The 25,599-nt window shown below is 42.8% G+C and overlaps 1 protein-coding gene across 5 annotated transcripts in view; it reads right to left on the reverse strand.

The window, feature by feature from the left end:
* Positions 1 to 973: 973 nt before the first annotated feature.
* Positions 974 to 25,599, reverse strand: part of chd6 (chromodomain helicase DNA binding protein 6) — a 127,360-nt gene continuing 102,734 nt past the window's right edge. For 4 of the 5 annotated variants that reach the window (XM_042510233.2, XM_042510223.2, XM_042510241.2 and 1 more), the window contains exons 32-45: positions 23,656 to 24,031; positions 22,681 to 22,889; positions 20,608 to 20,705; positions 18,999 to 19,829; positions 18,535 to 18,789; positions 17,923 to 18,238; positions 15,398 to 16,855; positions 14,392 to 14,543; positions 13,210 to 13,479; positions 11,267 to 11,881; positions 10,845 to 11,090; positions 10,415 to 10,555; positions 10,108 to 10,212; positions 974 to 9,224 (exon numbers count right to left, since the gene is read on the reverse strand). In XM_042510233.2, coding sequence (XP_042366167.2) covers positions 7,980 to 9,224; positions 10,108 to 10,212; positions 10,415 to 10,555; positions 10,845 to 11,090; positions 11,267 to 11,881; positions 13,210 to 13,479; positions 14,392 to 14,543; positions 15,398 to 16,855; positions 17,923 to 18,238; positions 18,535 to 18,789; positions 18,999 to 19,829; positions 20,608 to 20,705; positions 22,681 to 22,889; positions 23,656 to 24,031 — 6,317 coding nt within the window. In that variant the 3' untranslated portion in view covers positions 974 to 7,979. The remainder of the gene's footprint in view (positions 9,225 to 10,107; positions 10,213 to 10,414; positions 10,556 to 10,844; positions 11,091 to 11,266; positions 11,882 to 13,209; positions 13,480 to 14,391; positions 14,544 to 15,397; positions 16,856 to 17,922; positions 18,239 to 18,534; positions 18,790 to 18,998; positions 19,830 to 20,607; positions 20,706 to 22,680; positions 22,890 to 23,655; positions 24,032 to 25,599) is intronic. The other variant, XM_088070299.1, reaches the window with a different exon arrangement.

Consider the following 25,599-nt stretch of genomic DNA (forward strand, 5'->3'; position numbering starts at 1 on the left):
AGAGTGCATAAACAGCATCAAAATACGCCAGTGTGGCATCCCCCGCATTCAACGGAGGCAATAGCTGAGCCCCTAATTTCCTAAAATCAGACAAACTTCCTAAAACCTGAGACCTCCTAAAATTTGAGAAATAGCCTAAAATCCTAGAAAATGTCCTGAAATCATGTAAGTGTCCTGAAATGCTAGAAATTTCCTAAAATCCTAAACATGTTCTAAAATCCGAGAAACGTCCTAAAATTCTAGAAATGTCCTGAAATCCAAGAACGCCCTAAAATCCTGGAGATGTCCTAAAATCCTAGAAACATCCTAAAATCCTTAACACATCCTAAGATCCTAGAAACGTCCTGAAATCCAAAACATGTCCTAAAATCCTGGAAATGTCCTCAAATCATAGAAACATCCTGAGATCCTAAACACATCCTAAAATCATAGAAACATCCTACAATTCTAGAAATGTGCTAAAATCGTAGAAACGTCCTAAAATCCTTGAAATGTCCTGAAATCCAAGAAACATCCTAAAATCCTAAAAACGTCCCAAAATCCTTAACACATCCTAAAATCCTAGAAATGCCCTGAAATCCAAAACATGTCCTAAATTCTGGAAATGTCCTCAAATCACAGAAACATCCTAAAATCCTAAACACGCCCTAAAATCCAAGAAATGTCCTGAAATCCAAGAAACATCCAAAAATCCTAGAAATGTCCTAAAATCCTAAAAACGTCCCAAAATCCTTAACACATCCTAACATCCTAGAAACATCCTGAAATCCAAAACGTCCTAAATTCTGGAAGTGTCCTCAAATCATAGAAACATCCTAAAATCCTAAACACGCCCTAAAATCCTAGAAACGTCCTAAACTTATCGGCCTTGCTTGACCACTTCAGGGTCCCCAGACCTGAAATTTGACACAAAATTAAGAAATTCTGGCTGCAATTTCGTACAGAGAGAATGAATTACTCACGAAGGACCAAAGAAAGTTGAAAGTCATCTTTTATTGCACAATAAAAGATCACACATACCATGTTTTGACTCATGAGATTGGTCCACATGGGAATACAGAGAGCTATAGTTACAAATAAGAAAATAAAAGAAAGAAGAAAAAAAAAGATAAAACCCCACCACATAACTTACTCAGTAATGACCGGGTGTCTGACTTCAGGAGCAGCCACTTATTGTCTTTTCTCCGCCGTTATGAACAACATCCTCGAGGATTACATTGCACTTGGTTCAGTGAGGCCGGTACAGGAGCTGTGACGGTCACACGTCATTTAACTCGTCCTGTCTTTGTCAAACTGAGCCGGCTGGTTTACAGACACGAGCGAGGACGAGGAGGTGAAGCTCTCACTCGTGATCCAAACCTGCAATCATCTGACTCAAATCAGCTCACGGTAACTCGGAAAAAATATTTTAATGTTGAATTTATTGGAATTATTTTAGTCAAGTGATTTTTTTTAGGTTTTTTTGTGGTAATTTTAAAGAAAATAAACTGCTTGTTTTTCCGTTCAATTTTTTTTTGGGCGGGGGGGTTAATAGAAAAAAAATATTGAGGATTTTTTTTTCTTTGATTTTTTTTTTTTTTTATTTTTTGGGGTGATTTTTAAAGAAAACATGCCCTCCAAACCTGCAGAAGGCACGTTTTCTTTTAAAAATCACCACAAATGACACCATTTATCACAGTCAAATACTGTAAAAACATAAATTATCTCTGGATTTTCACATTTCTGGCATTCCTTGAACACATCATGCATCATTACACAGGTTTGTGAAGCAAAATTGCATAACATTTCCAAAACTTTCAAAGAAAAGTTGGTTGTCAGAAACATTTCCAGGCCTGGAGATTGCTTTTTGCAATATTCTATGAATTTTCCAGGTTTTTCATGACCGTAAGAACCCTGTTAATACTACAAAATCCAGGAGCTGTAATTCTAATTTCACCTCCTCTGCCAAAATAATTTTTCAGTGTCTGTGAAACCAGCCAGTCATGATTTAAGACAGAAAACCATGTAGTGACACAAACGATTTTCTTAATCGAAAATAATCTTTACAAGGCAAAACAGGCTTTGATATTTTAAATTTGGTGGAGAATGATGAGATTTTATGTGACACGTGTTGATCCTTTTTGGGGCGTTTGGAGTGTGTTTGTTTTTTCTCTGCGGCTGCTGTGAGAGTCAAAGAGTATCACATGACCTGACTACATTCCTCTTTTCTGTCTTTCTATTCAATTTCTTACATTTTTGTCCGATTGTAAACCAGAACTGTCCTCCTTTTACAGCGAGGTCAAAAGGTCGCAGTCAGCCACAAATCAGCTGACGGGGACTCAGTCTTCAAACCAAAGACAAAACTCAGCCGGCCCTTTGATGTCATCACAAAAAGTGTGATGGTGGTAATGCAGGCGGTCTCTTGACTGCAAGTAAACCAGTGGAACCAGTACACCATGGTTTGGTTACCTAGTAACTGACAAGATGCTAATAATAGGCATCATTTTGAGACCAAAGTCTCTAAAACACAATCCAGCTTCTGTCCTCTCGTTTACGCATCTAATTGATTCTGGATCTACACTAAGAATCCAATATTTATGATTTTAATACAGAGAAAAAAGAAGTAAGAAATTAAATTCCCTTAAAAGCTCAAATTGTGTAAATTTCTGCCTTGTTTTCTTGTTCATTTGTGCCGTTGCTGAAGCAGAACACATGAACCGTCACGCTCCAAACAGATTTCAGTCTCCTAAAATGGAGTCAAAAAAATGAACATTTTATCATCTGGATCTACCGCATCGGACAAGCTGTTTCCGCCCGATAATCCCAGAGAGTGGCTTTAGATTGGATTATTATGGTATGGCACAGAGAGTTCAGATGTTGAGAAAATAAAGAGGTATTCACGGGACTCTTTACCATGTAATTACATTTTTTAAAAAAAAGCAGATTAGCAGGCGACGAGGGCGACAAAGAAAAAGCAGATGTGTTAAACTTCCATGTGAACCAAAATGCTTTTGTCTTTCAGGACGCGTTCAAGAGTAGCAAAACCAGCCATTGATCAGTCATGAGACAACGATGTGAAGACAAGAACTATACAATAAATACATTATTTATGATAAGAGATACAACAACATTTTTGAGGTGACCGTTCTGGAGAACATTTAAATTAACCAAAATGGAAACAAAAAAAGAACACTGTTAAAGAAGGCATGGTGTGACACAAACAGACAACACAGAGCCATCGCCTTGATCGACCTCCAACTGTCGTCACACGCCGCACCGACGAGTTTGTTTCAAGTTTTTACACGAGAACAAGCCAGTAACAGGACGTGATGTGCATACACGGGCTGTGGAGTTTAAAGTTTGTTTTCAAATAGTTTAGCTAAAAAACGGTTCCCATTTTGATTCAATGATGCTTTTTCTCCCTTCAGGAGTCTCAACAAACACGTAAGAACAATCACGTAACTTGTGTTGGATACAGAGTGTGTGCATTATCATCCACGGCGGGCTGGACGCTGAACAGAAGGCCTCGTGCAGTAACAGAGTGGTATGGGTGTTAACGGCTGTCCTTAAAGGGATTTCTGGTATTTTACAAACTGTGTGTTATTCTCCAAACGTTTTACTCAACAGGACTCAGAGTCCTGCATCAGGTGACAAACCCAACGAAAGACCGGCAAAAAAGGTGGTTTGCAGTATTTTGTCATAATTTGTTACCGGGTGTGGTTTTGGCCTGGTGAAACAGGGAACGTGCAGGCTGGATTGTGGGGGTTGGATAACATAAATACATATTTTAATTAGGGATGTCAGCGTTAATATGTTAATGTCAATGCCATTAAAGTTCGAACATAACGCGTTAGTTTAAAAAAAAAAAAATTGTGATACATGCAGGCAATCCTGGCTGACACTCCCGTCTTTAAGAGGCTGTAGAGGAGAAAAAAAGCCAACTTTTTTTCTTTTCTTTCGGCAATTTTTTTTAAATTCAAAAATCTTTGGCGATTACATTTTAGTGATTTTTTTCTTAATTTAGGGTGATTTTTGAAGAAAACATTTGGGCTTTTTCACTTTCGGGTGATTTTTTAGAATTTATTTTGAGCAGTTTTTGAAGAAAATTTTGGCTATTCTTTTTTCTTTATTACATGCCTTCCCTCTTAAAAAATCACCAAAATTACACCATTTATCACTGGCTAAAAAAAAATGGAAAAGCAGACGCTATCATTGGATTTTCAAACTTCCAACATTCTCTGGGCGCATCATGTGTTATTATACAGGTTTGTGAAATATTACTCCATGACTTTTCCAAAACTTTCAGGGTATATTTAGTTTTCCAAAACTTTCCCAGGCGTAGAAATTGCTAACTGCAAATTCTACAACTTTCCAAGGTTTTTTATGACCGTACGAACCTTGTAGAAGTCAAAGGGCATTGCGCTTTGTGATTTCATCTACTCTCACGCTAGCTGTGAGCATAATTCAGTTTGTCTCCTTCCATGGTGCGAAACAATGCACGGTTACGCAACACTTTTTCCTATGATTCGTAAAATGGGCAAGTTAAAGAGAATTAGCGTTCTGTCACCAAAACAACCACCGCTTTAGTTAAGTAGCTCTTTTAGGGAACGCATCAGGACACACTGGTGTTCACACTGCAGAAGATTCGTGGTCACAAGCGTCCCAGACCCCCTCAGAGAGCGTTCTCAGTGACCACATCACAGCGTGTCTCGGTGGTTGTTTGTATTTGTGTTTATCGCCGGCCATTTGTGATCGGATCACACGAGATGCAGGAATACACGAGAGGAGAACCAGGCTGAAAATAATCCAGAATCCCCCTTTAACGAACAGCATGGCATCATCTGCTAACGGTGAAATCCAACATGGAGTTACATTTTCACTTCTCCGAGCACGATTTCACTACAGAAATGTCAACATCAAGTGAAGCCCACAAAGAGAAACTACTGAAAGTCGTTTTAGAGGCACTGGTAAGAAAACAGTCACTTTTTGTTAACTCTCCTTTTGTGCTTTGAAGGATGACTGATTGACTTTTGGGAATTAACGCAGTGATCTGGACAGTGGTACCTTCGCATTACTGCTGGCTTCTTTCTTTTTTTTTTTAAGATAATGCACATCACCAAGGCCGTGTACAAGCAAAGGACAAACCAACACGATAACATGTCCCTAGTATATGGAGATGTAACCGAACATCTATACAAAAAATACTAGCTAAATAAGGCATTTTACTTTGAATAATACATAATGAAACTAAGAGAGAAAGAATGTCATATTTGGTGAAAGTTTGGCAAAGCAAAAGAAAAGTATAATAAATTATATGTAGCCACAAACTTGTGACAAGGCAACAACTATGTTTTTTTTTCTCCGACAAGAAATGTGACCTGTAAGGACGAGACAGAAGTCGAAACACAGCTCCACAACAAAAATGTGTGCGCATGCATGCACACAGACTCTCTCCCATTATCGCACACTCGCTCTCTCTGTCTCTCTCTCTCTCTCTCACACACACACACACACACACACACACACACACAAAGGAAATACAAGACAATACAGAAACAGGTTAACATTCACAAAAAGACATTGTGCAAAAATAATGTTTTCATGTATGAAAACAAAAAAAAGTGAAGTCCAACATCATAAACGGAAAACATTTGACATATTACCCCAAAATACAGACCCTGTTCTGAAAAGACTGAATAAAACCAGCAACTTGCATCCATTTAATGTACAGTACAGTCTGTTTGATACCGAAAACACTGGGACTAACCTCAATGCAAAAATCCCCCTCGCATCTGTCAAGTATTTTTTTTCCCCAATGAAAAAAAACCTAACAAAAAGGCGAAAGAAATAAACGGTGCACTTAAAGAAAGAAAACAGCAATATACAGCGATAGATTTACATATTTAGAAACTCTTAGTATGAACTGCTATTAAAACTAATCTGAGGAAAAGAAACGAGACAAAGAGCAACGACGAGGCACTCGACGAGAGCGATTCACACTGCTTTGTATCCCTCCTCTTCCTGTTTTATCTGTAAAAACAGATTATTCCCTTTCACTGGACAGATGGTCGATAACGCACACAAAACATCTCTCTGAACTCAGTTAGGAGACGACAGTATGGCCAAAAACAAAAAAAATCAAACAAAAGTAAAAGGGAGTGATGCTACAGGTCATGATTGCAACCATTTTGCAGCAGTCCTTTTTGCACTTTTCCTGATGAGCCACTGTTTCACTGTAACTTATTTCCACTTGTAATATTTGGATAAAAACAAACCCAAAACATCCTCTTTTTTCTCCCACAATCCCTCCACTCCTGTCCCTGCAGGACAGGATACAATCAAATCTGCCTCCTACCGCCACCTGGTGGCCTGACTGAGCTCTTCACTTTGAAATTTCTGTCGTTCATTTCCTCCTTTTAGTCCTAAACTCTTAAGGGGAAATCTCTCAAAGTGACTTTGTGTCTTAGCTTAAAATTTTTTTTAAAATCTTCACATGATCTAAGACGTAAAGAATTAATCTCATGATTGTTCTCTGCTTTTAGCAATAAAAGCAAAAGGTGGTTCTTGTTCTGGGTTTTTGGATTATTATTGTAGTGTGACGAGTTAAGAACATTTTAACTGAACTACTTTAAAAAAAGTTATAGCAGCAATGGCATAGCATTGATAATAAAGTTGTAGTAAATAAAAAAAAGATGAATGACAAATATCTCAAATGTCGGGGACAGGCAGACGATACTGCAGCGTGTACACCCGGGACTTACAGACTTTACTTGTATTGTGATTTTTTTTTTTTTACCTTCAAGTCAATATTAGTCACGTTTTCTCAATTTTAGCAGGTAAAAAAATAACAAATTTGTTGTTTTTTTTTATATGGCAGCTTCCTTGCGTGTACTTTTATTCTTCAAATGCATCACGGTAATGCGGAGATTTAGGATGCTGCCTGTCTTCTTGGTAGAGTTTTCCCTTTGTATTGACCATAGATGGTATACAATGATGGACGACATGACAGCCCAACGTGAGGCCAAAACATCTGGATCGCCCCCTGCTGGCTGCCCATAAAGCCCGCCCCCTCCATGTTAGTAAATGGCCAAACTAAAGTTATCCGATTACACAAGAAGAGGATTTTCCGCCATGATTGACAGCTGTGAGAGCCAATCAGTGCTTGCACTCAGTGGCGCTACTCGTGATTGGTCAGATGGGTGTTTTGGCGGGAACGCAGAGAACGCTACAACGCAGAATCTGCCTCCGAATGACATCACCAGTGCAATATTTGAGCTTATAAGCATAGCGAGGATAAGTGTGTATGTGTCGTCCATCTTTTTATACAGTCTATGATTCAAGACACACTTCCAGGTGAGACTACTGCAGGTTTTGAACATTGCACAGAGATAATAACAATAAAAAAATCAATTCAGTGGAGTGTGCAAGGAGTCAAAAAAACAAAAACAAAAGAAACAAAGACAGTACTGAACAGGCTCGGGGTTTTGACCTTGAACATCAACAAGTGCTCCTCTGAACTCCCAAACTGTGGCGAGAAATTCAGAGAACTGACAGCTGAGCCACGACTCTCCATCGTTAGCAGACCAAAACTTTCTGGGATCACTCTGAGCTGATAACCGGATCATTACTGCCAAAGCTGCTCCTTGGTTAGCACGTCTTGCCTGCAGTGTGTGTGTGTGTGTGTGTGTGTATGTGTGTGTGTTGAGAAGTGTCCCTCCCGACTCAGTCTCGATGCAGAATGAAGGGGAAGAATACACAGAAGATCGTTTCTTACACTGTTTTTGTTTTTTTTGTATACAAGGAGGCGTGGAGAGGGTGGGTGGGGTCTTGGTATATAAACAGAACCAAGTCGAATATAATCATTATTATTAGTCAGCATCATAATAAAAGTCTTTACATGGACATTGACTGACAGACACGGCACAAACTTTACACTGTTGCTCAGTCGAGAAAGAGAGCAACCGAGGAGGAGAGAGCAGGAGGTGGTTGTCTCTCCTCCTCTATGCTTCCTCTCCGTCCACCTGTCTCTGCTCCTCGCTGTCCCGCTTCTCCTCCTCTGCTGCCTCTCCTCCTGTGTCCTCCAGTCTTTCCTCTTTCTCCTCTGTGGCTGCTCCCTCAGGAGGGTTATGGGAGTCTGGTTCCTGGGGCTCTGCAGGCCCGTCCGCTGCGTCTCCTTGCCCAGTCTGGGGCTCTTCAGTCGGGGACAGGCCTGGGTCTGGAGCCGAGGTAGAGGGGATGGAGGGAGATGAGGAGGAGGACGGGTGGGAGGTAGCCTTAACTGTACTTTCTTTCTCTTCTACCTTTCCCGCCGCCACCACCTTCTCCCTCTCCTCCTCTCTCTCCCCCTCCTCCCGCCCTCTCTTCCTCCTCCTCTTGGGGCTGCCCGGGGAGCCGTCGACTGTGCCAGGAGGCATAGCGGGCAGCGCCATGATGCCGCCGTGCGGCAGGAACATGTGCGGGTACAGCAGGCCGTGGGACATGCCCGGGATCAGGAAGGGGTTGAAGGTAAGATGGCTGCCGGTGCCGGCGCCGAGATGCGCAGCGCTGATGTGGGCCCTGCTGGTGGAGGTGATGATGGCGGCTGCCTCCGCCACTCCTGGTCTCTTATTGGATTCCGCTGCTCCTTTCTCCTCCCGGCTCCTCTCCTTCTCAACTGTGGTGGAGCCAGAGGAGGCGGCGCTCTCTCTCTCAGCGGGCGTTGTCGAAGACGGGATGGCGGCCTCGGATGTAGACGGCGCGGTTGTTGTGGTGACCTTCGCAGCAGACAATGATGAAGAAGACGAGGAGCTGGGGTGAGGAGGAGGCGGCGCCGTGTGCGCCATCATCGCGCCGACGCTGAACAAGGCGTGTTGTGGGATCGCGGCCCCATGAGGGTGAGGGATGCCATGCAGCATCATGGGTAACATACTCAACCCGTTCTTGGCATCTTCTGCCGACGCTCCGGCTCCGCTCGCCTGGACAGCTGCGGAGAAACCGTGTGGGAATCCGGCCGCCATGATCCCGGAGATGGGAATTCCTGGGATCCCACCACGGAGGTTCTGCATGGTCACCATGGAGTCCATGCTGCCGATCAATCCGCCGTTCATGAAGAGCGGAGGACCGAGGCCGGACGTGGCGGAATCTGAGACGGACAGTAAAGGCTTCGGCATCTCGCTGCGAGGTCGCCGACCACGTCTGCGAGAGGCCGGGTCTTTGTTGACTGGTTCCGTCAGGATCCGAGAGAACTTCCCCTCAGGGAGGAAACCCTGCAGGAGGAGAGGAGGACGTGAAAGGTCACGGAGCTGCTTAATTACAGCGACTGTGGGGTTTTTTTTTTTATTTAACCAGAAAAACCTCTTGAGATTAAAAATCTCTTTTTCAAACAAAACTCACAGACAAAACGGAACAAAAACACGAAAATTTTAAATATACAACAACGATAGAAAACAGAAAAAGAACACAAAAAACGTTTCCACAAGGAAGGTCTAAAAAGTTGGTTCATATATGTGAACAGCACAGCTTGTTTCAACACTTAAGTTTTTATATTTCTGTCAACCTTTATTTTTACAAAACAGGGAAGGAAGTGAGGAAGTGAGGAAGGAAGGAGGGATAAAATAAGACTTTTCCTTAAGTAATGTTCTCGTGGATTACTTTAACTTCTACCAAAGCCATTTTCTGGTAAAATCTTTACTTTGACTCAACTACGGCTTTTAGGTACTCCTACTACTGTGTGTGTCACAGTATGGACAGGATACTACATAACAACTGTACAATCCCTTCACTGCACCTTTCGTACATACATTTTGTGTTTTTTATATTCTATTTTTTTCATTTATATTTTAAAATTGCTTCTATATCTTTATCTTACGTCTTATACTATTTAAATTCAGTATTTTTATTCTTCCTTTATGTTAATTGTTTTGCACCAAAACACCAAGTTAAACTCCTTGTATATGTAAATGTGTATGTGTAAACCAGATTCTGATTCTGAACATTACTTTCAGTAAATGTAAAGGAAAAAGTAACGATAACAACAAAAACAGCATAAATGAGAGAAAGAAAGTTAAATATTGAGTCAAAAAATCAAATCCTTTTTGCTGCAGGCCTGTTTCTGCCCGACAAACCTTGTTTTATATGAATAATACTCACAGAGTGTTTGACCACATCAGCCCAGTCTGGAGCTACATAATACTCTGAGTTTGCATCCAGCCACCTGGAGAGCTCCTTTATGGCCGGAGCCATAGCACCACCGAGCTGCAAGGCGGGAACAAGATATGAGAATAATTTTATGATCAAGATAATACAAGATAAGGTAGGATTAAACTGTATCACTGTGCAGCAGTGCAATACAACAAAAAGATGCAAATCCAAAACATGCACAAATGCCAAATAACAGAATGAACCATCAGAAGATAGAAACAGTAGAGGCGTTATGTACTGTGTGTGTGTTTTCTACCCTGCGTCCGGTGCCCCTGTGCACCACAGGAACCCTCTCCTCCCCCGTCAGAGAGTTGATGTCCAGCTTGGTGGGGTCTTTACAGCGATGCCTCCTCTGCTTGGGACGCTCCACAAAACCATGTAACACACCTGCTCCAGACTGCAGAGTGAAGGAGAGAGAGAGAGGACAGGACGAAGGACAATCAGTCAGATGCATGGCTTCAAAAAAAGCCTTTTTTTGGTTTTCTTGAAAAATGTAATTTTTAAAGAAAAAAAAAAGGTGATTTTTTTTCCTTTAAAACTTTTCCATATGTTTTTTCCGGCCAATTAAAAATAAAAAATAAAAAGTTCTCTTAAATACTTTTTTCTTTATTTTTTCCCCATTTTTTTTTAAAGAAAACTTTTTTTTTTAACAATTTCTTCTTCGTTAAACATCTTTTGAGACTCACATGAGCAAATGTGGGGAGGTCCATGCTGTAACCCGGGTTCTGCCTCAGCCACTCGATCAGACCTTTGCTGGCGGCCTCTCTGTCGATGGCCACGATCTCCGGCTGAGGAGGTGTCTGGGTGGGGGTGGGCGTAGAAGAGGAGGACGGTGTTGGAGGGCCAGCGGGTCGCTCTGAAGGAGAGGGGGATGGGGAGGAGGTGGAGGAGGAAACGGAGGAATGGCTGATCACCTCCACCCGACCCTGCAGCTGCAAAGACACACACATACACACACAAACACACAGAGGCGCAGGTGTTTTTGAAATTCGGGGTAGGGGAAAGGATTTTCATGACTTTTTTTTTTTTGCCCGAGCTGCGGCTCTTCTCTTTCACAGAGATACATAATTGGAGCTACCTCTACGCCCTCACTCCTCCCTCTACCCACCTGTGTCTCCGGGAGGTGCAGTCCTCTGCTCTTGGTGAACTCAGAGTACAGTGCTTCAACGTTTCTCCTCCTCCCTCTCCTCCTCCTCAGTGAGTCATCTCCCCTCAGGCTTCCGTTAACTATCTGCCCCGTTACAGGATGGATGAGCCCTGCCTGCAGTATCCCGGCCATGTCGATGCCCACAGAGCCTGACAGTGGTGCTGTGATGGGGGGCGGCGGCGGCAGCTTATGACTGCTGATTCCCGGTGCAACCACAGCCTCTCCTGTCCCTACGCCACTGGTGGTGCTTATTTCTCCGGACGACTTGGTTAGATCGATGGCTGTTTCTTGCCAGCCGTTAATCAACATGGCTCCTGTGCGATGAGAGGGCGGCGCAACCACCGGAGCAGCACCACCGGAGCTGGTGGTGGTGGCGGCGGTGTGACACGACGATGCTGATTTCCCAGCTAAAACCTTGGCTGCAGCTGCAGCGGCAGCTTCATAGTCGAATGACCTCCGACCTCCCGCTCGTTTGAGCTCAGGGAGATAAGGAGGAGCCACCAGCCTCTCCTGTAAGAGAGGCAAGGAGGTGAGGCGCCAAGCTCCGCGCCCACATGCGCCGCCCCGCGACATGTACTGTCAGAGTGGACAGGGTGGGTGAGGGGTAGACAAGAATGGGAGAGAGATGATGGCTTTGTTAAACATACATATGGACTGAGACACAACACAGTGGCGGCTATCAACCAGACCTGGGTAAAACCACGAGCCCGACACCTCAGATATCTTTAACTATATTTACATTTTCATTTGGAAGCTGCTTCAGGCTTTAAACAAAGCTCTGCTGGTTTGTTTACTTCTGAGAGCGTGAGACATGGAGTCAAAATAAATAGCTCTGTACCCATCTGTTCTCTGGTCTGTGGAGCGTAACGATGCCTTTGGATAAAACACACTGTACTGATAATCAGACTGTAAATTAAGTGTAAATGAGTATAGTTTTAACATTATCCTTTAAATTTCTCTCCTTTAAACAGATACATAACGTTTTGCTAGTTAAACAAAAAGTTTGCAAGGTAATTACCTGCCCAAGTCTGATATCAACATGTATAATATCAACAGTACACATTACAGAGACAGGGAACTTTACAGAGAAGCAACAAAGCAATGGTGTGAACTAGAGGTGCCCAGCGCCAACAGAAAAACCTGGTCTACATTTTATATGTCACTGAAAATAAGCCATGTCTAGATCTCTTACATGTGGAGCTGGAAATTTAACAAAGACACATTTAATATTTAAGTTCGATTTCCAGTTTTGCGAGTCTGGTCTGATGTACGAACTTAAACTGGTTTGATTTAATGCAAACTGGCCGAACCAGCATTTGTCATTGTGACACGTTCTGGCAATCTTAAAAGCAGCCTACCACAGTGCTAAATCCAAGTCAAATTGCATTAGCAATAAGCAGTATGACAGCTTGATTAATAAAATATAATGTTTAAAAAAGGACTAATGGCTGGTTTGTTTACATGACATAACAGAAGTGCATATTTAATGGATTTAATGTGGACAGAGAGCATCTGATGCAACTCCATAGTGGGCGGCTTGTTTGCTTTTAGGACACGGTGTCATTATGTTAAACTTGGGGGCGGTTGCTGAGTCAAACTAGTGAAATTCGGCATACTGGTTCAGTGTTTTTACACTGACCCAACCCTACAGAAAAAGCAGTACTCTTTGGGTGCGGCAAAAGAACGAGTCAATGTAATGATGCACTATGCAGAGACCTTGTAAGTCTGTCAGCTACCTGTCGTCTATGAGTATTATTATCATTTTTAGCAGTGCAAACTGGACACCACTTGTATGAACTATGGCATGAGATAGTGGAGATACATGTGGACAGATGATAGATGCATAGATATGTACAAAAAAGGGAGTTAATTCAGTCATTCAGAGGGTCACAGGTTGTTCTCACCTTAGGGAGTCTTGTGAGAGGGGGAGGGATGGAGAACCCGAGTCCGGGGTTCGTCTGCTGCACCCTGGACTGGCCCGGGACGGAGCTCGCAGCCGTGGTGGCGAGGAAGCTCGTTCGCTGGTGTTGGTGGTGCTGCTGGGCTAAACTGTTGGCCAGGCAGGAGTTGGCGACCAGGGAGGCGGGCGAGTCGTACTGCTCGCTTGATGAAGGCCACTTCCCCTTCAGGATGGCGTGGCAGATGCTGTCCAGGCGGTTGATGATAACCCGGTCCTGCAGGGAGCGATACAACAGAATCTACTGAACAACTGACATGGAAATGATCATTTTAATGGGCAAACTTTCGTTTTTAATTCAGACACAATGAGAGGAAGTGCATCAAGCTTCCACAAAAACACAAGACAAGCTGATTAGATTATTGCTACTGTTACGGCACCTTCGTCCACTGAATTTTTGTATTTTTGTCTTTTTTTTCTGTTTCTTATTTCTATTGTCTGTTACCAGGACACTGGACTACGGATGTAAATATTCAGTCCTGCTAACTCATATTTACATTTGTGTTTTATACATTAATATTTTGACCCTTTTAAGTATTCATTAAAATAAATTAAAATGTATTATTTTTTAGTTTCATTTTATAACAAAGTCTCAATGTGTTGTTTGTGACACTAAGTTGGTGAAAACTATAAATAATATAATAGCAGCACAAGATAAGGCTTTCAAAATACAACACAACCACTCTCTAGTTATTAAAAGTTGTCTGTTATTTACTTAGATGGACTCCGAATAATCAGTATTATCTCTACTCATTAGCTCTGCTCATTACAAATGAACATTGTTCACTGTAAACGACAGTGTTTATTGTCCTCTAGCTGCTGAAAACAGCATCAATGGGTGCATGGTTACAGTGAAAAAGGGGAAATATCTTTAAACAGGATTATTTTTGGCCAAAAAACATTAAAAGCCAAAAACAACCATTACATATATCCCACTAAATGAAAAGGTGACTATTTAAAAAGAAAAAAGAACTGCCTTTAGCTCATGTTTAAGTAAGTTTTGTTGCTAAAAATAAGGTTTAGTTACTAAGATTTGAGGATTAACTGAGGGTAAGCAACTTTGAATGATAAAAATCAAATTCTAGAAATACCTTCATAGAAATTTCAGAGATAAATGACACCGCAGTACCTTTGGCCACTCAGAAAACGAGTATAGTGCTTTCTCCTGCAGCAGCTGGGCGATGGTCGGCTCTCTGGTTTCATGGAGGCTGTCGGGAATCTCACACATGGAAACGGGAGCTGCAAACCGAGGGCTGCCCGCGTAACCTTCCACCACGGGCACTGTGGAAGAGGACGACAGGGCCAAAAATGTGCCTGTTTTTAAAAACAAGTGCATTTATTCCAACATAACTAAACTTTTAAGAAGAAGTACACTATGTTTCAGGTGGTTTACAGGTTATGGGCACTATGTGTGTCTATTATAACATCAAGCAATGGATTAGTCAACCAAATTAAACTGAATTCCATCTGATCCTGAATGCATCTAATTTCTTGGAGTGAGCATCTTGGCTATCTTTCCTATGGTGTTCTTCCAGGTTTTTTAAAAAAATATTATATTATTATTATTGTTGTTGTTATTTATTTTGTTGTTATTTTAGCTTTAAAACCTGAGCATATTGTCTCTTGGCAAGAAATGTCCCGCAAATTTCACAAAGTTTGTAAAAGGTGGCCTGATAATTATATAAAACAAAAATAAATTAATCAATCATTTTTATTTTTTTTAAGAGAGAATCAGAAAATTGTCATATAACTATGGAAAAATATCAAGCAACTACATTTATAATTCTTTATTTAACATAAGGTTACAGAAAAAATATATTTATTATAATTTCTATATATTTATCTGTTTTTTGTTGCTAATTTCAGGTTATTTTCTTTCTAACTTTATACAACTTTTTGCAAATTTTTGGGTCATTTCTTGTTAAGTTGCTCTTTGCCTTCTTTCCATGTATTTGACAGAAGTCGAGCCAATTTGCTCAGGTTTCAGGGGGTCATGACAGTGGGAACTGTTTTCAGACTGAGGAACCGCTCGATGATTGATCCATGAATAAATGAATAATTAAATAATCATTAGTGGCAGCTCAACCTTTGAAACCTGCTCTGAGATGTCTTTCTTGGAGTCCAGCTGTTCTCACCTGGTGTCGTTGGTCTCTCCTCCTTCACTTGGCCTTTCACCACCAGACTCTCCGAGGTGTCCACCAGAACGTCGGCCTGCTCCAGCTTCGGGGTCAGGACCGTGCTGTCCGCCTCCAGCAGCTCTTGCTTCGTCTCAGCTTTGATCTCCGGTAACGCTGTAAACTCCAGGTCCTCCGGCTTGGCCTCGGGTTTGATCTCGGAGCTGTCTGGGTAGGTTGTGAACTCCAGACCGTCTGGTTTGGCTTCAGGCTTGATGGCAGATGTGTCGGGAAATGACGGTAACCTCAAATCCTCTTGCTCTGTCTCAGTCTTGAGCTTTGCCCCATCGGGATAAGCGGAAAACCTGATAGCAACTGGTTTTGCTTCAGGTTTGATTTCGGCGCCTTCTGAGTAGGCCGTGAACTGAAGGACTTCAGGTTTGACGTCTAAGCTCTCGGGCTTCATGGGGATGCTGAGATCTTCGGGTTTGGTGTCCAGTGCTTCTGGTTTGACAGGATAGTCTAACTGCTCAGCTTTGGTCACCAGCTCTTCTGACTTAATGCGGTAGAGGAATTTCCCGTGTTTGACTTCAGAGCTGTCAGGGAAGACGTCCTCCGCAGCCTCCGTCTTGGTCTCCTCCACCTTGATTGGCAGCTCCAGTTGCTCTGGTTTCTTGTCATCACCACTGTCTGGCAAAAGTGAGAACTTTAAATCAGATGGCTTTGTATCGATGCTGTTTGGGGCCATTTTGATTTCATTTTGCTCCAGCAGGTTGTCTTTGTTGTCCCGATCAAGCGAAAATGTCAGGACTCTGTTCTTACAGTCTCTGCTGCCATCTGGTGAGTTCACACCTTCAGATTCAAAGTTTTTCTGATCCATAGAGACTTCTGTTTTGACTCCAGCTCCGCCGCTGCTCTTTGTGGTGTTTTCATCAGACTTTGATGCTCCTGCAGCGGCTGAGACTGAAGCAGCGGGGCAGGAGGGCTGAGCGTACTCTGAGTAAATGCTCTGCAGCACCATCTCATTGGGTTTGACATCTAGCTGCTTCACCGCCGTCTCATTGCTGGGTTGAACCACCCGAACCTCCATTAGAGAAACGTGATCCATCTGTCCCTCTGAGATCTCGTCCACTTGATCTGCCAGATCAGTGCAATCCTCTCCAGCTGCGTTATCCATCAGTGTTTCAGTGTCAAGAGAGTTTCCAATCGTCTCTTCCTCCACTGTCTGATACAAAATCAATCCTCCCACTTCCTCCCCGGGCTCTTCAATAGACTCAGGACACGCGAGGCTGCCCCCCTGCTCCAGCTTCCCGAGATACGGGTGCACGCCTTGCTGTAACTCCTCTTCCTGCTCTGCTTGGTCGAAGCTCTCCTGAAGGTCGTGTTCGCCCTGTTCTGAAATGCCGGGCTCCGGCACGATCCCGTCCATCTGTGGTACTTCCATGGCTGGATTCAAGACTCCCAAACTTTGGTCTGCACCTGTGAGGATAAATTATCAAGATGTTAGATGGTGCCTGGCTGCAAAGAAGCTGAGCAAAGTGAAATTAAAACCGCTGTGTAGAAAAAAGAGATACAAGTGAAACAACCTCTGTGGATAGTTTTAAGCAGCAGTTGTTATTTCCTATTAACTTTTTTTTATGCTTTTTATGCACTTTTACTGTTTTGACTTTTGTTCTTTAATACTTCTTTTCTATGTCTTTGTTTGCTCCCTTTGGCCTGTCTGCAACTTATTTCTAGAGTTCTGGTATCCTTGTGCTTTTTCATTATTTTAGATTATTTTATTTCATTTATTTATTGATTTAAACTTTCTGTTGCGGCTGTTACACAAATTACGCCTGGAACAAACTGCCTGTGTGGGCAGTATGTGAGCATCACAGAGCCTGTTGTTTTGTTTTTTTTTGCTGCCCATGTTAACAAGTTAGAGCAGCCACACTGTTTGTGTGAGCAAAGCTGGTCAGGCGCATCTCAGCTGCTCGTCAGGTGCAACACATCTGCGTACCGTGCCCGATTATCAGCAAAAATGGACAGTCAAAATGGTGTTTTGATAATTATATTGACACTATGCCACCTTTTATTACAGTTTCAATGTCTTTATTTGTCACAGAGATAAGAAAATACAAATAAATCTGTTTTACTCAAATTTTCCTGTTTCTGTTTCAAAATAAAAGCCCTCTGACAATGTTTCTATCAGAATCCCATCAGTTGGTGACACAAGGCATTTTTTTGCGAAACATTTGCAGGACCGTGTTGTTGACAGAGCAGCAGGAGCTGCACGACTTCATAAGTACGTGCAAGATGTGCTAATCATTGTGAAAAAAACAGAAGACTGTAGAAGCATCACAGCAACAACGCGGCTCATGTGAGCAACGCAAGCGTGAAACACACTGCAGTTCAACGAGGCTGCTGTCACGCGCTGCTCACGCAAGCAGCGTGTTCCAGACCTAAGACCCTGCACAGTGGCGGGGAGCGAGATCGTGGGGTGGCGAGTGAGTTAATTCTTGTCTCATTTTTGGTCTGATAAACAGAGACGTCTATTTCTGACATACCTTGGTCCGCAACACTCTCTACTCTTTCCAGATCTCTGTGTTTTTCCACGCTCTGCTCCAGGGTCCCCGCTGACAAGTCTTCCACTTCTTCTTCCTCCTTGTCATCAAACTCGAACCCGGCGCCTCCTTCATGGCTTTCTCCTTCCTCCACAGGGTTGGTCAGGCTGTCAGCGACATCAGAGTGGCCCAGCCTATCCTGCGGCTCGTGGGCAGTGATGTCAGACAGAGAGAGTGGAGGAGGGGGGACGTAAGGAGGCGGGGGACTCGCCGACAGATCGGTTTGATCCGCGCTGGGCTCCTCGCTCACTCCAATGTCCTGAAAACAGAAAACAAAAAAGGCAAAACTCAGATTTACATTGTATAATTATTGTACTGAGCCTAAGAACGGCATTCTGATGATCATATTATGATGTTTTACAAAATACTGTTAAAGTGTAAGTGTAATCAAAAACAAAAGACAGAGTTACTCCGACAGTATTTTCCCTTTTTTCCTTTCAAATTAATACCAAAATTAGTGATTTTAGCGTCTTGTCTTTTGCTTGTTGCTCTACAAACGTTTCTTTACTGTGTAATTTGCTAAAGTCGCCCTGATGGCTCGAGACAAAAACCAACCTTGAAAAGCATGTAACTGGAGGACAACGGCTCCACAGAGTCTCCTGCAGACGGGTGGGAGGGAGAGGAGGAGGGTGGGAGGCCCAAACACTCCTCCAGAGTTCCACCTTCCTCCCCTCCTCTGTCTCCCCCCTGCGCCTCCTCGTCCTCCTCCTCCAGGAAGCCGGTCTCCAGAGTGGAGGGACCCAGGATTGGATCGGATTCATTAAACATGTGGTGAGCCGGACTGGAGTGGTCTGTGCCGTCCCAAGGAGCCTGCGGAGACAGAAGTGATGGATGAATGAAAGACTGAAAGAAATAAAAAGCATGATTTAAAAAACACAGTAATTAATAATAAAAAAAAAATCATTACTTAAAGTAACAAAACAAGCATCTCAGGCAGGTCATTAACATATTCAATCACATTCACACAATTCACCGAGTCATTACTTAATAAGAGTAAAGATGGAAAGCACAGCGTGTACCTGTAACTGGTCCAGCTCCACCGACGGCGCCATCAGCCCAGTTTCCTCAGACGAGCCCTGCTCACCAACGAGCACGTCACTCCTCAGCTTTGAATCGAGGTCTGAACCGCCGACGCCGTACGAGTTGAGCATGCTTTGACCTCCTGCGGCCGAGTTAAATGGGAAACCGTTGAGGGCGTCTTTGGACGTCTTCCCGCCGTGTAAGGCATCCGCAGACATGGCGTCATGCTGCAGCGAGCCCAGCTCCAGGCTTTCATCCAGAGGAGGACAGTCGAGGAAATCCCCCCGCGACCCGGGAACTATTCCCAGACTCGGTGAGGCAGAATTGTGGGCATCCAAAGGTAGAGGGTGGAGGTGAGGGTGAGAGGAGGAGGAAGAGGAGGAGGAAGGAGAGGGAGCTGACGGAGGCACAGGGTGGTGCTGGTGGTGATGATGGTGGTGGTGGGAGGACTGGTGGGGATACTCTGGAGGCTGAGGGGAGTGGCGGCCGAGGCTGGAGTCATACAGGCAGCAGTGAGGATGAGGCAGCTGCGGGTGGGACGAGGATGATGAAGAAGAGATGCCGGGATGAGTGACCAGGCCCGGGTGGTGAGGGTGATGATGGCTCTGAGGATGAAGGTGAGAGGGGTGTCCCCTGACGTAGTTCCTGTGAGCCTCCAGGAAGCTCAGCTGGGGGTCGTTCAGGATGTAGAAGTCGGTGCGGCTCAAGCCGTGGCGCGCCGCCCCGATGAGGAGGTCACGGTCGTGTTTGCCCGACTCCCACCAGACCGGGAGGTAGAGGGAGGGGCGGCACAGCTGGAGGCGGGCCGAGAGCAACGGGTGACGGAGGACCTGATGGAGTTCAGAGAGCAAAAAATTTAAATATAAAACAACAAAAAATAAAAAGTAAAGAAGAAAAGTGAAGTTCCAGAAATGGAAAAAGTAAGAAAAAGAAGCGTCTTTGATGGAAGATGTAGCAGAACTAAACAGCTTTAAGAAGGCACGTTTAGCACGTTTCTAGGACTTTAGGATATTTCTCAGATTTCAGGACATTAGGGGCTGGGCTTGGGCCTCCATCAGGGAGTTCGGGGGATCCTCCACTGGCACTATTATGATGCCGTTTTATGCACTCTGACACCTTACGTATACTGAAAGTACAAAAACAATTCCCAGTGTGAATCAGTTTACTTTTATTGTGAATGAGAAAAAGTTTGAGGGGCCACCCAGCAGCCTATCTGGGGCCAGATTTGGCCCGCAGGCCTTGAGTTGAGTATCACTGCATCACTAGCATCTTTACTGCAAATTGGTTTGAAATGTGTCTTTCCTCGTGTCCATAACAATCAAACAGATAACTGTGACTACGAGGCACAATTTGAGATTGTATTAAGTGCCTTTTTATGTGATTTCTAGATAAATTTATGGATTTCTAACTTCATTGCAGTTTAATTTATGACACGAGAAGAAGGGAGCTATTTCTGACATAAAACGCATCGATCAAAAGCCACAGAGGAAAAGTCGGGCTCTACACAAACAATCGCTGTGCCGAGGATAAACTTTGAAGATCAGAGTTGGAGTTGCAACAGTAAAAACTCATATTAATGATGAAGCTGTGTTTCTACAAAGAGCCCACCTGCTCTCTGATCTTTCGGAGCAGCTCGATGCGATATAAAGTGCGGGCTGCTCTCTCTTCTGTCAGAGGCTCCACGAGCACAGCGGGATCCACCAACCCTGGAAACAACGAGAGGGAGAGTCAACGATGAGCTGCGGTGGTGAGACGCACTAATAAGGTACGAGGGACGCAGAGATGACGGGATGACAGAATACAGTAAGTTCAAACGTGTTAATGTGTGCATCCTGCTGTCAATCAACAAAATAAATTCCTGATTCTAATGTCTTTAACATTGAGGTGAGTAAATATGCAATTTATGGAATATAAACCTAAATTAAAGTAATTTTAGAATACGGGGTGCCGGGTGGCTCAGTGGATAGAGCGGGTGCCCCATGTACAGAGGCTGTGACCTCACCGCAGCGGCCGCGGTTTCGATTCTGGCCTCGTCTCTTTGCTGCACGTCAACCCCTCTCTCTCCCCCTTTCCAATAAAGGTGTTAAAAAGCCCCAAAAATTATCTTAAAAAAAGTAATTTTAGAAAAGGACACTTTACTGCTATGACAAAACACAGTTTTTTAAAACAGTTAAAATAACATTCATGCACTAAATATGTAAAATCTGTAAAACAAAAGAAGCAGAAACATTTATCGCTGTTATTCATTTCAACACACTTAACACGATAACGTTAAGTCAGAGTCCTGGAGTGCTTTGTGCTGCTTCCTGCCTACTTTAACAAGCTTTTCGGCTACAAAAGTTTGTGCATCACAGCTGAAGTAATGAACAGCCTCCGGATACAGTCCGTGCTAATCCTGAGGCGAGATGTCCGACATCTAAAGCTCTTTAATCTCTGTCAAGAGGAGGAGGAAATTGAAAAGGGAGCTGGTAGAGTGAGAGAAGTCAGTGATCTTTCTCTGCATGTTGTGCCTGATAGGTGTGACAAATATGGAGGAGACAGAGTCACCTGTCCCCTCTCTGTGGTGGCTGTGCTGTCGTGCCACACTGTGACTGAGCAGGCGAGGACACTGTCCACAGCAGCTCTGCAGAGGTGAAGCATCGCCTCCGCAGACGTCACCTTTATTATATTTATTTACTATGATGATGTGCATGTGTACATGTTGTAACACCTCCTTAAATTCATTTAAACTTTTATATACAGTTTCATAATATTAACATTAGTTTGTACTGAACTGACATGGATCAACTGACCAGCAGGGGTCAGTGATGTTTCCCAAGAACGAGGACCCCGAGAGGGACACGAGGTCTGCAGCTAATGAGAGACACGGTGTTTGGATCTACAGGCTGCGACAGTTAAGCTTGTATTTATATTCAGGGTTCAAACACATTTTGCCCTTAAATTTCCATGACTTTTCCATGACTTTCAAGCAAATATTAACATGTAATCTCAGAAATGACCATAGATACTCTTTATCTGTGCTAATAGCTTTTAAAAATATATATTTAAAAAAAAAATAGTGAATTCAGAGCAGGATTAGAACTAAATATCTTAATATAACTTAGGGAACGTTTGTTATTTATGGGAGGGGAGGAAAATAATTTCAATACAGTATTTTTTGTTCAAAAATTTTAGTTTTAAAGAAAATGTTTTTTGAGTTTTTTTTCTTTAAAAATCTTCTGTGCTTTTATTTTATTTTCTAGAGTATTTCCCTTTTTTCCTTTAATTTCTGGCAATTAAAATAAATAAATAAAAACGTGGTGATTTATATTAAAAAAATGCCTTCATGTTTTCTTTGAAAATCACTCAAACTTACACCATTTATCTCAGCCAGAAACTGTAAAAACAGAAATCAATGCGGTCCTTGAACACATCATGTGTGATTGTACAAGTTTGTGAAATAAAGTTCCATGACTTCCAGAGTATAATAAGTTTTCCAAAACTTTCCAGGCCTAAAACTGCTATTTGCATATTTGATGACTTCACCTCCATGACCATATGAGGCCTGTAATTTTCCTGTTAAAGTATTACCCAGATTGATTAAATTCAGGAAAAATAAAAAGTGTTTTTCAGGTGATCAGTTCAGACAATCCCTGATGTTTGCTGTCGTGATTAAAAAGCACACGTCCGTGTGTGTGGTACCTTCTTCCTTCCTCGGAGGCAGTTTGCAGGCCGTCCTGCACATGTTAACAAACGAGTTGAAGTATCTCTCCAAACTCTCGTCCGTCTTCCTCTCCAGTCGGGCCAGAGCTCTGAACTGGGACCAGTCGAAGGATTTCCTCTCTGGGTCGTACACCACGCCAAACGACGACACAGTGCGGTAAAAATCTGCTTGTTCTCGTCGAGTCCACCTTAAATAAGAAGGGAAGACAGTGCTAAAGATTTATATTGGGAATATTTAAGAAGAGGGAAGCACAGTTCACCAAAATGAGCGACACAAACAAACGGCTGTTCTTCAACACAACCTGCTCCCTTCATATATTAAATACGATACAGCAGCAGGTTGTTCTGAACACACATAATTACAGAAAAACTGTAAAATAATGAGTATTTGTAGCCTCTGGGATTCTTTCACTAAACCAGACTCAAACAAAATATTTAAGTATTTAAATCTCAAGTTTCCAAAAGTTTTTGTTGCATTATGAAAAGCTGTCTGAAGGACATTTTTTATCAAAGTTCTGTAGCTGTAAGACTTTACAGAAGAGGGAGAACTGAATATAAAGTTGTTTATTTATCTTATAAAGTGTGAACTCTTTTTACGGTTTGTCCTTCAAAGTATATTTTAACATGAAAAACAGAGCCGGTCACTATTGACCGGTGAAAATAATCTTCATATTTTAAAGAAATATGAAATGTGAGGTTCTGAAACTTGAAAAGTGTTTACACATCTGTATGAGGAACAAACAGATCTCCCTGAAATTCAGACTTGAGGATGCACCACCATAATATTCTGAGTCTGGCTCGGCTCTCCACACAACTAGATTTTTGACCATTTTAATTTAGTTAGTTTACTTTGAAAGTTTGGCAATATTAAGCCTTTTCTTTAAAAATCTCCAAAATCACAGAATATACTTGATATCAGCTGAAACTGATCCTCCGAATTTCCGACATCGTTACCTTCTCTGCCACTCCAGGAACAAGGGGTCAGGTTCTGTGGCGACCACGGAGCACCGCCTCAGCTCTTCACCCAGCTGCCACGCCAGCGGCCCGCCGGCGTGATGACTGTGAGCGGCTCCGGCTCCTCCGATCCCCATGCTGACGAGACCGTCGTGGAGCAGGAAGTCGTGCCTGAGCAGCGGCTCGCGGCGCAGCGTGAAGCGCTGGTAGGCGGTGATGAGGCGTCTTAAACGGGCCGTCAAGGCGGGGCCGGTGGGCCAGAGGGGCCGGGCTTGGATGACGTGGAGAGACGCCACACCGGTCCCTGTTCCTGTCGTGGTGGTGGTGGTGACCAACGTTGCATCCTGGACGCACAAGTCACCCGACATGTGGGAGTCTGTGGAGGGAAGATACCAAAATCAAGAACAAACATTCTGACCCACATTACCGAATCCAGTGTGTGTATGAGCCCGTGATGCTGTGGCTGATCCAAAATTTGCATTAAGTTTGAATGAAAAAGACATTTTTCAAAAATACTGGTACCAATAAATTACCTGTGTTTTGGATTTTTGGTACCAAAACCGTTTTTTGATAAGTTACTTGAACACCTATGAACATGTTTTCCTCCAAACTTTTTTAAATATTTGGGGGGACAGTCCAACCCAAGATCTAAAATACTGATTTCTCCTCCGACTGTGGTGCTTGTCATTAGTCTAGATTGTTTTGCTGTGAGCCGTCATGTGTTGGCGATATAAGCCATTGAGATGTCTGCCTTTTCTCAAATTTAATGTAACTAGATGACACGTTTTTGGCAATTTTTACAGAAAAGATTTGGGCTATTTTTTATTTTTTTTTAATTGCAATTTTTAACCTTTGAACAGACATTGTAACCGCTTGGTTGACTTTTTTTTTTTCATAAAATTGCTCTACTAAATACCTGGCAAAACCCAAATTCATTTTATACAGATGTTATTTTTAATTGTTTATTTTTTTATTTTTGTTAGTTTATTCATTTTTAGGGATGCAAGATAATTACTCATCAATGGGACTTATGACGTCATACCAATAATTCCAATAATAAAAATTTTTGGCAAAATTGCTTCGAAAAAAAATCGAAAATAATTTGCTGCGCCCGTTAGTGCCCTTTCTTCATGTTCTGCCTTGAAAATAACAAATGAAAAATAAAGAAAAATCTCCAAAAGACTGCTCCGCTCTCATTGTGCTACAATGTCCGCTGCAGGTTCATGTCTTTGTTTGTGCAGTAATCGGTTAATGTCCTCTATAAGTGTCCAGATGAGTCAGGTGAGTTTAGCAGAAGAGCCTCCTAATCTGCATCATCTCTCTGAAGCTGCTGCTGCTGTTGTTGTTGTTGTTGTTGTTGTTGTTGTTGTTGTTGAATCAAAGAGGCTCTTAGGTTTAAAAATTTAATGTGCTAAAATGCAAACTCAAACTTTCCCTTAAAGTTCCTGCGTGTTTTGAAAACTTGACAAAAGGTTAAAAAAACACAGATGATTTTTAAAATATAACCAAATCTCTTCAGTCCTTCATTTAACAGTGTGCAACAAGTTACGTGTATCTCGGTGTGGATGTCTTCCCATGTCTGTCTCCTGAGTGCCGTTTGACAATTAGACGTCCATTAAATGAACCCGCTGAGACAGCGAGCACCATTAAAACTATCAAAACTCATGTCACATCAGCCCGTACTCTGCAGAGCGGCGGTGAGATGAAGACTTCAGCGGAAAGGTGAAATGAGTTCAGATATGAGTCGTCACGGGAAAGCACCTCTAGACATGAATAGAAGGGAAGATGGAAGGAAACCAGCGGAGAGAAATCACATCGTATTGTCTAACGGGATGTCTGACTCATTACAGAAAAAAAATTAAATTACTAGTTGAAAAAATGATATCTTCAGCTGCCTTTAAGACCTGCAAATGGGACTTTTCACAGCTGCCAAGTTATAATCAC

Source organism: Plectropomus leopardus, chromosome 2, assembly GCF_026936395.1.
Source record: "Plectropomus leopardus strain MGB_pleo_1.0 chromosome 2, ASM2693639v1, whole genome shotgun sequence".
In the NCBI taxonomy this organism is placed as follows: domain Eukaryota; kingdom Metazoa; phylum Chordata; class Actinopteri; order Perciformes; family Serranidae; genus Plectropomus; species Plectropomus leopardus.